The sequence below is a fragment of the Aptenodytes patagonicus genome, chromosome 19, assembly GCF_965638725.1.
Source record: "Aptenodytes patagonicus chromosome 19, bAptPat1.pri.cur, whole genome shotgun sequence".
In the NCBI taxonomy this organism is placed as follows: domain Eukaryota; kingdom Metazoa; phylum Chordata; class Aves; order Sphenisciformes; family Spheniscidae; genus Aptenodytes; species Aptenodytes patagonicus.
The window spans coordinates 7,423,067-7,438,509 of record NC_134967.1 but is presented as its reverse complement, the minus strand read 5'-3'; the positions used below and the strand labels follow the sequence as shown (position 1 = coordinate 7,438,509).

Below are 15,443 nucleotides of genomic sequence, written 5' to 3'. Positions count from 1 at the left end.
GAGGGGAAAAAACTCTTTAAGTGCAGAAGAGCTAATACTGCCATTAAAAAAAACATTATGTCATGGTGTGGGATGATGATAAGCTACAGAACAGAGAGCTGAGAATAAATTAAATTCTTCATATAGAAGTTGGGAGGCTGAGTTTGATCCGGAGAGAAACAGACAAAGACTGGCAAGATACTAAAAGATTTCAATCGCAGACTTTTCTGTTTTGAGCTACGGATTCTGTGATCAAGCTTACTTATAGTCATGGTGGTTTTTACTGATGTTCCTTATTAGATATCCAACGAAGAAATGGATCCAAAGCAGCTGGCTACAAGGGCAGGGAAAAAAGAAATTTTTGAGAAAAAAATGGAGGAATTCCAAACTGGAATTTTTCACAAGCAAATACTGTCTGGTCGTGAATGCAAGGGATGTACTTTCTATAGTAAACCAAGTTGCATTCATTTCAAGGTTAGTGGCCATTCTGCATAGGGTCTATAAAGATGATGTATGTATCTACTATATGTATATACCGATGTCTCAATAAAAATTCTGTTGCACTGGGAGGAAAAAAAATTCTTGTTGTCTTTAATAGGTCTTTAGTCAAACCTGAAACAGTACTTGCCTTTTTCTCTAGCAATCTCTTAGGTAAGTTATAGTCAGATTAAATAAACTACTTAGTTTTACTACTTAAGTCTAAATTATAAAAGACTTCCTTTACTTAGGGGAATTTAAATACTGTCAGAAAGGTGAGCAAATGATGAAGCATCTTGTTAGACTGTGTTCCATGCTTTTTAAAAGGCAGTGTAACTGTTACTTATACATAGTTTGTACATACATAATTACTATAAAATAATGTCCTTAAAGAAGTCAGACTACAGCCCAGTTAAGATTTCAGTTTGCAAGTGACCATCATATAGTACCGGTCATGAGGAAACTGAGCTGCAGTTTATCTCTGTATTGTAATTAACAAGTGTGCTGTGAGGAGGTATAACACTATGCGTAGTTCTTCTCTGTACTTGAAAAGGCACATCAGACAAGACTTCTGTGTCAGAGAAATGTGCTGCCAGTCAGCCTGCAGGACTCTTCTTGTCTGCGTGTAAATGAATGTGCCAGGTATACAGCTTTCATGGCGTTCTGGTTTTATTAGGAGCTGGGAGCCTGTGCCTTGTGCAGGAACAGCAGACCTCCATTGGAAGACAGTGGCACCGAGCTCTGTGTTCAAAAAAATCTGTATTGTCTTTGCCACACACAGCCTAATTGTTAACAACTCTATTAGACCACGAATGTGACATAATGTCTCTGACATTCACTGCAGGACAAGACAGAGCAGCTTAGTGCGTTAGCTGTGCACAAACCCAGATAATGTTGCCCCATCCATGAAGCATGAGTTCCTGGCTTTATAGGCTGTATGCTTTAAAAGGACTTGTTTGGAGCAAGACAATGCTTTATGGGTTTATACAATACTTTGCACACAGGCCTGTGATCCCAGTAGGGGCTGTGAGCACAACTGTGGTAAAAGTGGTTGGTTTTGTCATTACATGTGTAAATGCTACTTCCTGTAATTCACACCACCTGATATGTTTGGTGTTCCAAGGACTTTGATGTTGGTGAAATCTACAAAAAGAAGATAGTTTTGATAAATGCATCCTACAGTGTTAATTTCTGCAGACTAGTGGGAATCAGTGAATGGCTCAAGGACTTCATCAGTATTCAGTAAGTAAAATTAACTGTAGACTCGTTGCTTGTTTCACCTCTGTACCACAACAGGAGATGTAACCAAACTCTGTAGCAAATTAAATAGATTTCAGTCAATACATCTACATTATTATATTCCATTCTTGTGTGATGAGGAAAGGAACTGTGTCTCAGAGCTGAGAAGTAAGAGGCTTACTGAGCCCGAGCTGTGTGTCGTTGGTTTCTATAGTGGTGATAGCAAGGCACCAGTCCCTTATATGCGGAAGGCAATATAGACCCGTGGTAACTGCCAGCCCTGAACAAGTAGAAAGCTTTTTTCCAAAAATGTCAGACCCTTTTAACAAGGGGAAAATGATCTCTTTGTAGGTACAAAGAAGTAAAAGAGGACCCAAGCTTCTTTCTAGGCCACCACAAAGGCCTTTAAGCCTAGGCAAACCTCTTTCACCAGCTGCCGTCCTTCATAGCGTGATTCGCGCTTATTTCCAGATTACTGCTGAAGTTTAAATGTGAAGAAGCTGATGAAATAGAGGAATGAATCTCAGAGCAAAGAGCACTTAAATTGAAATCCTGTGGTCTTTCCCATCAGTCCATTCATATAATCCTGATGACAGGTTATATAATGAAGTACTCTGTCCAGTTGGGAGAGATTGCAAATTAATTTCGGTTTAACTATATTGATAATTTTATTTGACTGTTTATAAATAGACAAATGGAAGTATCCCCAAAATGCTTCTTTTTAAGAATAATTCAGAGACTAGCTTTCTCTGGAGATATTTGAAGCCTTTAAAAATATAAAATACTACTTTTCACAACTTGCCTTTATCTAAAAAATGCGGTCAAGAAAATAATACATTTACTTGGAACTCTGTGAATCAAAAAAAGTTGATTGTAGTCTAGCCTAAAAGTGAAAAAATGCTAAAGCTCTTGTTTGTGTGTAAGTGAAGCTTATTGACAAATAGGAGACATCAGAGCGAATTCATTTGCCTTGCATAAAAAGTTAACGTTTCAACTCATGGCTGACTGACCTGAAGAAACCATTTCTGTGACTGTTTAATGGTACCCCAGTGAAATAAACAAGTTGTATTACCACAGTAACTGATTTCATACTCCAGAGATAGTTTTGCAGCTCACTACCCACTGCCACTTTGTAGTGATAGATTGCACTTGGAATTTCTAGCTAGCTTGATAAGAAAAATTATGGTGCATAGCTAAGCCATTCCTTGCCCACTTAGTCCCTATAAGAGTACATTGGAATGTGAACATACTACGGTTCTTGACTGAATGTAATCACTTGAGAGCTATAAAGTCTGAATGCAGCTGCTGTAGAAGATCTTGGCAAAGATGTTTAGCACTTCAGTCACAGACGAATGGAGATCGTAATTGACCACAATACAGCAGAGCACTTAAGCTTTTAAACTTGCTGTGGTGCTCAGCTGAATATGAATGTAGTTTTTTGCTTGTTTTGAAATCATGTATGTGGATTTAATTTTGACCCACTTATAATACATGTTTAACTTCTATTACAAAGTCTGAAGCTACTAATCTTCTGACAAAATGAGGGTTTTTTCCTGCTCTCAAAGACTGATTTATTTTTTTCTCATTTAGTATGTTGGACAATTACATTTTTTAAATCGGCACCTCTGATTTGTGACCAAAAATGAAACAACCCTTGCTGAAAGGCCTAAGTCTTTTCTTGATATAATTGCCTTTTAAAGTACTCTCCACATACAAATTAAACATCAAGTATTGTGAATAAAATGAGTCAATGATTTTTCGATGTCTGATGAATTAATTCAATTTTTTCAAATAAATTGGTTACCCATACATTTCCCAGATAGATAGATAGCAAAAATAATCTATAGATCTTATCATCCATTGTCATAGTATTAATTTGAACAGCAGAGATCAGATTTGTAGACACTGATCTTACGCTGTATAACGCTTATCTTTTCTCAAGTAGAACCATACATAAATTGTTTGTTACAAAATAGTTTTACCAAGTATTTTGAAAATACCCACTACATCTAAGCTGTCATGGTATCAGCTGTCCTCTAAATCACTTGCATAGGTAGTTATAGACATAATGCTTGAGAACTGTTATCAGTGACAGACACTATATTTGCTAATAAAAAGCTATTTTCTAACGGTTAAAATGAGCATTATTACATCTCCGTGCAACGGGAGTCTGTTCTTAGCATAGTGGTTCTGTGTGTGTTTGTGTGTTTGGCAGCCTATGCTCTTAAATCATAAATATTTTATCAAGGTAACATTTGAAATAGAAGGAGCTATTCCTTAAAGTCTTTCTCAGGAGAAACTGCTAGTGATCTGTTCTGAAGGTCAGTATACAGGTGCCTGTTTCCCTATTCACATTTTAAGCTCCTGAATTCTGAACAGTTTCCCTTTTCTGTTTGAAAGTGTTTCATCCTGCTTTTGTTTGGTTTTAATTTTGTTTTGATAAAATTGTGATTAGCATGTATGTTCTGTGTTTCAGTTTGCTTAGGTATTCCTATGGCTAACAACATGTAGTTACCTATTTTGTCTAGCTTCCTTTCTGCCTCAGGCAGAATAGGTCTCCAGTAGTGCCTTAATAATTTCATTTAGAGTGCAACTGTGAGATTTGTTGTCTTCTGATGGGCATTTTGCGTGCATCACAGAGACCATGAGATGAGGCATTGAAATAAGTGGCAATTTCTATTCAAGATAATTTTGATACAGTTTGCAGCAAGCAGCACGTTCTCTCTTAATTTGCAGCTACTTCTTCCCCCCCCCCCCGCCCCGTTTTCTGTTTGGACAGGGGAGATGTTACAGAGCAACGCTCAAAATGACAATGGGAGAAGACTGCTTCCTAGTTGTTAGAATAGGCAATTAGTCCACCCTATTCTTGATGATATTATTGAGCCTCAGCTTCACCTGTTTGGCTACAGTCCCTTTGTCTGTAGCTTGAAGGCAAAAATTCTTGCCTTTTAAAAGCACTTTAAGACTTTCTGAGTAAAACCTCAATAAAGAATCAGCCTTTGTAGTTTTACAGTTGCAGCAGGGTTCTGTAGCTTTTCATTAATCTGTCACTCATTCTGACTTTTCTGAGTAATTAATCCAAGTGTGTGTGGGGGGAAGTAAACCTGCTGTTGTTACCAGAATAGGAGCTGGATGTTTCATACATAGCTTTAATTTGGAGTTTTGTGTTAATTATCTCCATAGTTTTGACCCGCCTGGCAAAATATCTGCTGGAATGTCCTGTGAAATAGTGGTGACATTTAAGCCAATGGTAAGTGCACCTGAGTGCTAAATTACGCAATGATGAGAATCCTAGTCTAATCCAATAGTCTGATTAAAAACATCATTAATTTAATTTCTTAACTGTTAACATGGAAACAAACTACATTTCTAGAAGAGGTACTGTTGTACTTGGACAACTGTGTGCGTGTTCAAGCTCTGCTAAATTGTCGTAAGGCATATTTGAAGGGCAAGTTTTAGAAAAATGCCTGTCACTAAGTGTTCTTGGAATATGCTTTGAAACTTGCTCCAAACGGAAAGATTTGTAATATTGCCTAGCTAAAGTTAGCCAGGCAGTTACCAAAGACTGTTTTAAAGCAGAAATGTAGAATCTGTAGAGATACATTTTAATATGTTACTCAAAGAATGAGTGAAAATATTTTTCATCAGACTACATAGGCTAAATCTTTGCAAATTACTTGGTTGGGTTGGTTTTTTTTGTTTTTGTTTTCTAGATAAATGAAACTCTGGAAGGAGAAGTCATGTTTATGGCACAGACAGGTTCTTTTTCTGTTCCACTGAAATGTACAGCCAAGAGATGCATTGTAAGTGACTTTTTTAAAGTATGTTCAGAGTCAGTATAACAACAGTAATAGAAAATGTGAGATAGCATAAACGTTATTGAAAATATTTAGCAAGAGGTATTTATATTTCTTTCTTTTTTTCCTTTTAAATGGAGAGTCTCTTTCCAGATTCATTCCTTAGCTTCCCAGATTACACTGAGATTTATACAAAATTATCTTAATGGATTTACTTAACCATGAACTGTAACTGTAACTTCAGAGCGGAATTAACTGAAGTAGTTCTGTTTAGAAATTGATGACACAATGTTACATTGTGAATGGAGGGAAGAGAAATGGTGGCTGGAAATGAGCTATCTTCTTCTCCTTGTAATTTTTGGAAATTCCATCCCAGACCTGCAGTAATTTATTCTTAACTTTAATTTTCTATGTACACAAAAATAAAAATATCACAATATCTTTCTATCTTTTCTGGCATTTCTAAAAAGCATATAGTCTCTCCTTTCTTTCAGCATCTGAAAATCTTTTGAGAATTCTATACCAAATTTTAAGCAGAGAACAGAATTTTCTTACTGTTAAGAGATGAAACTATAGGCAGCGCTAACTTTTTTTAGATACCTTAACTTCCTGTGAGCTAACTTGAAAAAAGTATTTGATAAAAGCAACGACTTTGTTTTTAAATTACTTCCTTCACAGCTAAGAGCAGCTTTGGCTTTACAGGCCAAAAGAAATTATAGATGAGAGTATACAATGCTAGAGGAAAAAGATTACGCAAGGAGACACCCAGTATTGGAATAAGACCGGCAAATACAAAACTTGAGTATCATGGGAGCATAATTTAAAAAAGGCTTTAGACATATGAATGTCTTAATGGAGTTTGTGATATTACGTTTCAGTAAATTGAGTAAGATTGCATGCATACAGTACACTGGACTGTACATCGAAACTTTTGTGCACAGGGAAATGGATCAAGAATAATGTGTTACACAGAAAATAGGAGGGGGGAAGTAACTGAAAGGTAGCGCGCTATAATTATTACATTAGCAATCTAGCAAAGTATTTAAGGATGTGCTTAATTTTAAGCACTTGTAAGAAGCTAGAATGATACCACATCGATATTGCATACTTAAACCTAACTATGTGTGTAGGAGTCTGATGGTTTTCAGCTAAAAGACCTTGAAGATGAGAATGCACAATGCAGTAGAAAGCCAGCACATTAATCTTTGATCAGAGGAATAGTTTTCTTCACCTAGAGAATTTATGCCATCATTGTGCACTAATTACATGCAGGAACTCCTGTTCTTTACGCCCTGAATGTGGGAAGAGTTCAGCTGTAAGCGGGATACTAGCAAGCAACCAAGTTGTCTTTGTCGTTTTGATGCTTGAACTTGAATTACAAGCCTTTCGTTACCACATACCCAGTTACAAAGTCATTAAAAAGTCTATATGAAGTCATGTATTACTTTTTAAACTGGTTGTAAACCACGGTAGCTCAAAGAAACAGACAAGATGTGTTATAAACTGTAGTGACTATATGTAGTCACTATATGATGTAAAATGCTGCTTGCTTCTCAGCTTGATGCTAGTAAAACCAAACCATTTTACTGTAACACAAGAGCAACAATGTTGAATTGCTATGTAAATATTACCTACTTCCAGAGTAACTACCTGAAGACTTATGCGAGCTGCTACTATGAACAGGATTTAACCTGTTTTTTCCCTTGTCATATAGTGGACTGAAATGGAACTGGCTCAGTTTAACAAGACATTGTTTTAATGAGTTGGCTTCTACAAAAAGGCAGAAGGATACGCACAGTTCATGTTGCAATTTGATACTGTCTTGAAATGATAATAGGAACTTTAAAGTCCCATTCTTGAAAAGGGGGATGCTCATTCAATTGACATTACTGCCTATCTAGGACAGTAGTAATTAATGGTTTATCTTCTCACAGCTGGCACTAGATAAAGAGCTCATTGACTTTGGCAGCCATGTGGTGGGAGAGAAAATTTCACGGACCATCAACCTGACAAACAGTGGAGCTTTGGGAACAAGATTTAAAGTTCAGACGTCAGCAGGTGACAGTAGTACATGCAGAGCAACAGCAAAATCTCCTGGAAGAATGGTAGGTTCCAAAGCATTTCCCTAAACTGATAGAAACATTCTGCTTTGTAAAGTGTGGTTTGTAAAGTGTGGTAGAATCGTACGGAATCATGGAACAGCTCAGGTTGGAAGGGACTTTGGAAGATCATCTGGTCCAACCTTTAGTAGTTTGTTTATGTTTGGGTTGGCATATCTTAATATAATCTGTTAGACCGACAAATATCACAAGACAAATTTGATGGGGGTGGTGGTGAACTGACAATGATAACTTTTTCTAACATTTTAGTCATTTATGTCATCATTCCCATTTTCTCCATGTCCATGAAAATTAGGAAAAAATACTTCAGTTAAAAGAAGAGATTCTGACAGAGTCATTAAAAATCCCACCTCCTGGGCTTCAGAAAAATGCCAACTGTTGCAAAACTAGCAGTAAAGTAATGAGAATTGGGAGCACTAGCCTGTGATCTTCCTTTGAAAATTCAGAGCTGTTCATTTAAATTTCCTGTCAAAGAAGGACAGTCACAGTTATTGACAAGCTGTTGTTGCAAGGGAAGAAGTCTTCTTAGTCAAACTAAGAATGACATTGAGGGCCGTTGCCTGAAAACTATAATAATAAAGAGCATTAAAAGAATTGAAGGAAGATCTCTCAAACCAATAGTGGAATGAATGCAAGTTATTGTAATATTGTGTCCTGTGGAATGTCCTGGGTGGGAATGAAGCAGAGACTGTTGAAGAAACATACCAAAACTCAGACACTTGGTGCAGAGCTGACAAAATGTGTGGTGTTAGACCTGATATTGATTGCCTCTACAGCATGCCAATTTCAAAGTTGACAGAAAACTGAGGAATCCTGACAGCTGTACTCCTCCATGTAAGAGATAATTTTGAGTGAAGAACACTTAGAAAGCATGTGTACAACCGTCTTTGCATGTCAGCACTGTGGGGCAGATTTTTGAGAAGACTGAACATCTTAAGTCTGAAGATGTACTTGCTCCTTTTCTAAATAAGTTGTGGATTTTACTCTTAAAGTGGGGAAATCTTCAGATTTAAAATATAAAACCAACCAACAACAACCAGCCACCCACTGTGGTAGGAACTCGTGCTTTGTAATTCCTGTGCTGTTGAATATCATTATCATAAATGTTCCTTTTTCCTCAAGTGTTGCATAGGTAGTACCCATAAATAGATAGATTTCACAGGTCCTTGACCAGAGAGAATATCACTACTGGGTTGCATATCTTTGTTTTGAAGTGCCTACATGTTCTTGTAAGTGCAGTGCAGATACTTCATCTTTGTTCCATCACTGCAGTCTTTAATTTCTTTGATTGTTGAAGAGCAATTGGCTCAGATGGTTTTCAAAATTCTCTGGTTGACAATCTAACCCAGTTTTATGTTCTAAGAAAAGGGTTGACCTCTCTTTTTGAAACACTACATTAAATAACATGTACAGTGAAACTGCTGAGCTGTTTGCAACCGTTTTCAACTCTCATACTATCCTTACGTTAAAAGCGCGGTTCAAATAAAGAATTTGTGAAATAACACTGTCTGTATCCATGGTTTTCCTTCTGTAGTCTATCTTTTGTAGGTGTGTAATAAACAGAAGTCTAGTTTTAGCAGACTTAGTTTTGACATAGAACTGCCTGTGTTTCCACTAGAAAAATGTTAGTTCTGTTAATTGTAAAATAACTAACATTATACTGTATTGCTCCCATTATGTTATTTACCTGTTTGGGGCAGACAGCAAAAATTAAATCTGCTCATTGATAAAGGTCTAGTAGAATGTGCATTTATTAGAAAGTGCAACATATTTCTCCATTTATAATGTGGAACAGTTGCAAGAAAACACAAGTCTGATTTCCAACTGCTTGATAAAATTGGAGCTGGTGCAAGCTAGATGAACAGTCACAGTAGAAAATGTTTTTTCTGTGTTTTCTAATAGGTTACTCAACATTTCAGTGGCTGTGTCCCTGAAAAGAAAGTCAGCGATGGACCTGTGACATCTGTAGTTGAAAAGAAGGAACAAATTTGTCCTGACGGTAGTGAAGAAATGACCCACTGTGTAGCCCAGGTGGAGCAGCAGAGGACTGAGACAAGCCTGAGCGGTAGTTCCACAGGTGAGATGACTATTTTAAAAAATTGGCAGTGCAGTTTCCCAGGCTAAGCATTATCCGTTAGAGTTTCCTGTAATGGACTGTGGAATTCAGTTTGCAAAGTTACTCAGTAAATTAAGTAGTTCATCATTCTAGTAGTAATGCTGTATTTCTTTGTGTGCTGCCTCACAAAAAATTACTAAAAATAATGTACTGACACCATTATATCAAAACCAGCAGAGAATCTCACTTCTCATTAGCGATCAACAATTCAGTCTCGGAAGAATACAGAAACCAGCTAGTTACAGAAACTGCAAAACTGTTATCATTCTTGTCTCAGCAACTGAATACCCACTTCTCAGAATAGAAATCCACATGACAGGTTTATTTTTATAGTCTGTAATTCTAGGAACAAGGAAGCAGAAAGATGAACCTCCTCAGACATTTTGAATCTCATTCCTAATGTTTACTATGTGCTTAATAAAATCCAGTCTTGTAGAAGAAAGACTTAATTTCTGTATTATCTCTATTCTTTAATATTCCTTCTGGATATTGATCATTCCGGTTGCAGGAAACTAAAAGTTCCATGAAAAGGTTGTGGCTGTTTTTTCTTTTTAAATCTAGGATCTGTATTGTGAAATGGAGCGATTCCATAAATCATGGTAGCTGTCTCCACAGAACACACACCTTCAAAGATGTTTTCAGACCTTCAAAAAAAAAAAAAAAAAAAGCATTGCTTTGGCACACTAACGTATCTCATGACACCTTGATCTTTTTCCTGGTTAATGTGAAGCATATGGTTGCCAGTTGATTACTGCCATACAGTCCAGAATTAGCTTCGTGTCTCTCATGATGCATTAGTTTAAGGCACTTCGAAGCCCTGGTGGGAGACTGTTTAATTAAAAGGCACTTATTATTGCAGTATTTTGAAAATAAAGTGAAGCAGCACTTTCACTTGCTTTGCAGGTCCTCCTGACTGCATTGCTTTGTCCCACTGAAATTGTTCTTAAAGCCCAGTTCACGCTTTCAGCTGAGTTTGCATTCTTTGATGTGACAATCTCCGCTACATGCTTTATGCTACTGAAACATTAATATTGTTATTCTGTAGTGGAAGGCTCAGGTGCCTAAGGTAGACTCTGGACTAGGGCAGAGTTGTATGGCCAAACAGAAATTACCTTCTAGACATTTATATTTCCACATCATTGGTATACATTATTGGATTTGCAATATTGACCAAAATCAATGTACTTCTGCTCTGTTTGATATTTTTGTTTAGTGAATAGATGCACACATCCAGCATTTTGTTTGTGGTTTTTTTTTCCCCCAGAACAACTTGGTCAAGATGTATTAAATTCCAGATCAGATCTAGACGCAGACAATACACATAATTTAGTCGAACTTTCTCCTGAAGAAACACCAGTCGAAATTATGCTTGGAAAGGTAATGAATATCCTGAGATACAGATAAGATTTTTCACTAGTCTAAGCCTACATCAAATAAATTACTTTGGCTCTGGTGGGAAATTCTTAAGTACATTATCAATTTCAAGCCCACTGGACTTCACTGTATCACAGTTAATTCTTAAAATACGCTCAAAATATTTGACCTTTCTTTTGATCTATAAAGACTTATTTGAGCTGAAAGATTCTGTAGAGATTTACATTTTACATTTTCCCAAGAATGTCTGGGAAACATCAAACTTGAGCCATATTAAAGAATCTGTGTATAGGAGTCCGGATACTAGTTCGTACTAGCATTTATTGCTTCTACCTATGCATACAAAAGGCAGGTGGAGTTAATGCTGAAATCACTTGAGCAGATCTGTGAATGGTAGCGCAAGACAGCTTCTCCATGTTTTAGTTACATATTCACTAACATATGATGGAAACACTTTGGTTAACCACATTAGTTGTCATACAGAGTCTCGCAGTAAAAGGAGACTCAGTAAAATTCTGACCATGCCTGGTTGTGAAACCATGTGTCATGCCAAGTCTTTTCCCCACACTAAACCTCCCAGGGAGCTACTGATACTGATTTTTCCCTTGCATAGTGCGTTCAATCTAGTTACAAACTAGGGGTAATAGAGTGTTTGTATGGTATGAGTTTATACTGCTTCTTTATTTCAATACAATTTATAGCCAACTACAGTAATACAGTCAGATTTTCATTAAAAACATGTTACTTCTTGTTTAGGTTACTGAAGGTGAAATTGGACCCTTCAGCTCAGTCAAACTTCAGATTATATTTGTCCCAGCTATCCCTGGGGACGTGCGGGCAGAGTTTGTGATCATGTTTGACAACTCAGACTGCAAACCAGTGAGTGATTTCGTGCAAGACTTGCTTCAAAACACTATAGAAAGAGGGTTTAAAATGCTCCTACTTCTGCTTTTCCCAAGAATTAAAATTGCTCAGAATCCTATATTAGAAACAGGAGAAGGAGGTAGAGGAAGATATGTTTATGAACATTATAAGGAATAACAATGAGGTACCATATGATTATGTGTTACGTGGTTTGATGGGAGGTAACTTTGTAAATCATGGCCCTTCTTTCTGATGCAGTATGGTTATTAAACCTGTTGATTCTTTTAAATTTCTGTGCAAATAATCCTGATAATCCCATTTTATCAGACATCGTGCTGGAGAACATCTAATGTTCTGGAAACAAATATGAAAGTATTCTTCTCTATTCCCAACCTACGTAGTTTATTTTCTTTCTGATATATCGGGACTGGAATTATTTAGCATGCAGTAGTGAAAATGATGTGTGAAAGCTGGAAGAGATGACAACTTTAGTTACCATTTCAGCATATTTTGATTCCACACTTTATTGGAAGCCAAATTCTGCCTGGGAACAGTTCACAGAAGCTTGCCAAAAAAAGAAAGAAAAACTTCCAAGAAGCTCAGTAGGCCAGTCTTGGCTCTCCCCACGGTCTACAGATGGAGTAGTCTACAAAGGAGCTGCAGGTGCATACTGCAGGCTCCTGTGGGTACCCTCTCTTTCAGGATCATTTTATCCAAGTCTGAGCTGTGTGGCCACTGATGTCAGACCTAAGGTCGTTATAGGAAGTACAGCACTGTGTTGCCATTACTGCATTTCTTTGCTGGCTAAACAAGCTGCAGTCTCTCGAGTGTCTGAATTATGCAACATTCACTTCAGCTAGGTGCACTTTAAATATTTCTTTTCAATATCGTGGGCAGCATGCTATTCCTTCATGTTCTCTGTCAAAGAATCCAAACCGAAGTATAATCCTTTTTTTCTGCTGGGACACCATAACATGTAGGTTTTATTTTACAAATTATTTTCATATCTTCGCCTAATTAAAGAACCTGTTGCAATATGAATAATAAAATATTTTACCCAGCTGTAGTTTATAACAGAAATTTTTGCTCTGTCGAGATCAGTAGGAGTTTGAGACTAACAAAAATAATTATACTCTTGATTTACATGTTAACAGCTGTGCTTTAGTGCCACTGGAGTTTCTATTGATGTGCCAGTTTGGGTGCCCAATCCCAACATTGATTTAAAGATCTGTATGTATGACCGACTTTATCAGGATTGCATTGTCATTCAAAGCAGGTGAGCTACCCTTTCATTATCAGCTGCCTTCTATAGCTAAATAATGAGATCTTAAGTCACTAGGTGATGTCTTGAGGTTCCATTGTGCCAGACCCATCTTGTCATCGTAGGAAGCTGAAGAACAGTTTGGTTTTTTCCTTGGCATTTTAGGAGGACATTCTGATTACAAGCCCTCTGAGTTCTACACTTCTCTGGAAATTGGACTTGGGTATCCTGCTATACCAGATTCCCAAGACCAGCAGTAGCTATGAGGTGTCTGGGTTAATACGTGCCTTTCCACTCCTACAAGATTCCCTATGTTGTACCTGTTCCATGGTATAACTGTAAAGTCCCTAGGGAACAGCAACCCCCCAGAGTTTCACCATGTGGAGTTTGCGCACTAAACATTAGGGAGATAAATGTGTCTAAAATTAAGTGCACGTCGGGTATAATTGATTCAGCCAGGAAATTTTATGAAAGAATATTTTGTTATTTCTCAGCTCTTTTACCTTTAATTAAAGTCCATGGGAGACATGATCTGGAAGCCAACCTCATGCCAACCGTTCTTTATTGAGAAGGTCAATCACCAGTCTTTCCAGACTCGGGATATGATGCTGGATAAATCATGTCAGTCCTTTTGCATTTACTATAAAATGGGAAGGGTACAACTTTTTCTAACCCCCATAGGCATTAAGCACTGCACTGGAGTGACAGATACCTTGTAAGTACACAGATAGTGACCCAATAGCAATTTACAGGGGAAAAAATATCTGGGTGTTTCTGTAGTCCAAGACAGTAACGTCTGAAGACTGGTTCTGCTTGCACTGTACTATAAAGGCAGTGTTTCAGCTCATTGGCTCCCAGAGGTTTCATGCTAAAGCGGTGACATGAACTTTTACTCTGTTAATTGTCTTCAGGTGCTGGGCGTCTTCCCTCCACCTAATGCAGTCACTATTGAATGCTTATTTTAACAATTTGCATTTCTTAGATTCTATTTAAATAGGATTGGGGTGGGTTTGTGGGAGGGTGGGGGAGGGCTTGGTTCTGTAGAAGGCATCCATTCTAAACCTCTTACCAGAATTACAGGCTGCAGAGATTCTTCACAGTTGGAAAGAAATTAGTAAAGCTGTTATCTCAGAAATTCAGCTTACAGATATGACAAGCACAAGTTGTTATGTAAGTGATTTTACGTGGTCTAGATAACCCAGGGATAAAACTTGTAAGTATAGAAGCAGAATAACTCTCCTAATGAAAACTTAAGTTTTCAAGTGGATCCCGAAGATAGAAGCTGTCAAATTGCTTAGGGCAAAACTTCTTAACTGAGGGAAAAATCCTGCTGATCCTTCGCCAAGTTTCACTAAATTAAGAGCACTTAATATGTAGTATACTGTCCTTAGTTCCTTGGCACATCAAGTCTTTGATTTATCACCCAATTCTTCATAGTTAGGAAAAATTGTTATACAGTCATTTGGGCTGAAATTCAAAGTATTTCATGTGCAGAAATACTATGTCTCAACTTTTTATCCTGCAAAAGTAGATAGATTTCATCATTCGGTTAGATGTGGTGCCTGAGAAGTTTCTTCCTCTAGTAGCTGTTGAAATTTTTCTGTAGCGTGTATCAGAAAGAGGATTCCTCATTGTTACATGGTACATGTCAAACCACTTCTCAAACAGAATGAATTTAAACTTCTGAAAATAGCTATAAATTACTGTCAGTCAAGAACAATTTCTTAGGTTAGACTAGTAAGTAGCTGTATTTTAATTGCAATAGTGTAAACAGGGGAAAGGTAGTCTTGCTGAGGTCTATGGTCTGGAACTACGCACAGACAAAGGATCCAGAGTCAAGGACAATTATCAGGCTAGCAAAAAAGCGTCCAAACTGCTGTCAACATACAAACAAAGATAATAGTTTGTTAAAACGGCTTTACGTGTGAACTGTGTATCAACTAAAGAGTTACTACAGTGCTGTCTGTGAACTAATGCTCGCAGCAACCATTCACTGCAGGAGACCAAAGGTAAGGTTATCGCAGCCCAGCTGAAAAGGCTCTTGTCTAACTGCTGTGGAAATGCCTTAGCTAGTGAGAACTAAAGTTCCCATCCAGTAGATGTGAAATTTTATTAGCATAACTTCTGGAACACAGATTGTTTAATTAAATGTTAATTAGATACTTAAATAGTCCTGCTATTCAGGAATATTCTTACAAGGTTCTGCTTCAATCCCT

General features: G+C 37.3%; 1 protein-coding gene across 1 annotated transcript in view; it reads left to right on the top strand.

Moving 5' to 3' along the window:
* CFAP74 (cilia and flagella associated protein 74) overlaps positions 1 to 15,443 on the top strand; it is a 49,709-nt gene that overhangs the window by 14,544 nt on the left and 19,722 nt on the right. Inside the window, 9 exon segments of the mRNA XM_076356404.1 lie at positions 280 to 453; positions 1,580 to 1,698; positions 4,879 to 4,945; positions 5,409 to 5,498; positions 7,427 to 7,597; positions 9,515 to 9,689; positions 10,993 to 11,105; positions 11,859 to 11,981; positions 13,121 to 13,242. Of these exon segments, the coding sequence (XP_076212519.1) occupies positions 280 to 453; positions 1,580 to 1,698; positions 4,879 to 4,945; positions 5,409 to 5,498; positions 7,427 to 7,597; positions 9,515 to 9,689; positions 10,993 to 11,105; positions 11,859 to 11,981; positions 13,121 to 13,242 (1,154 nt within the window).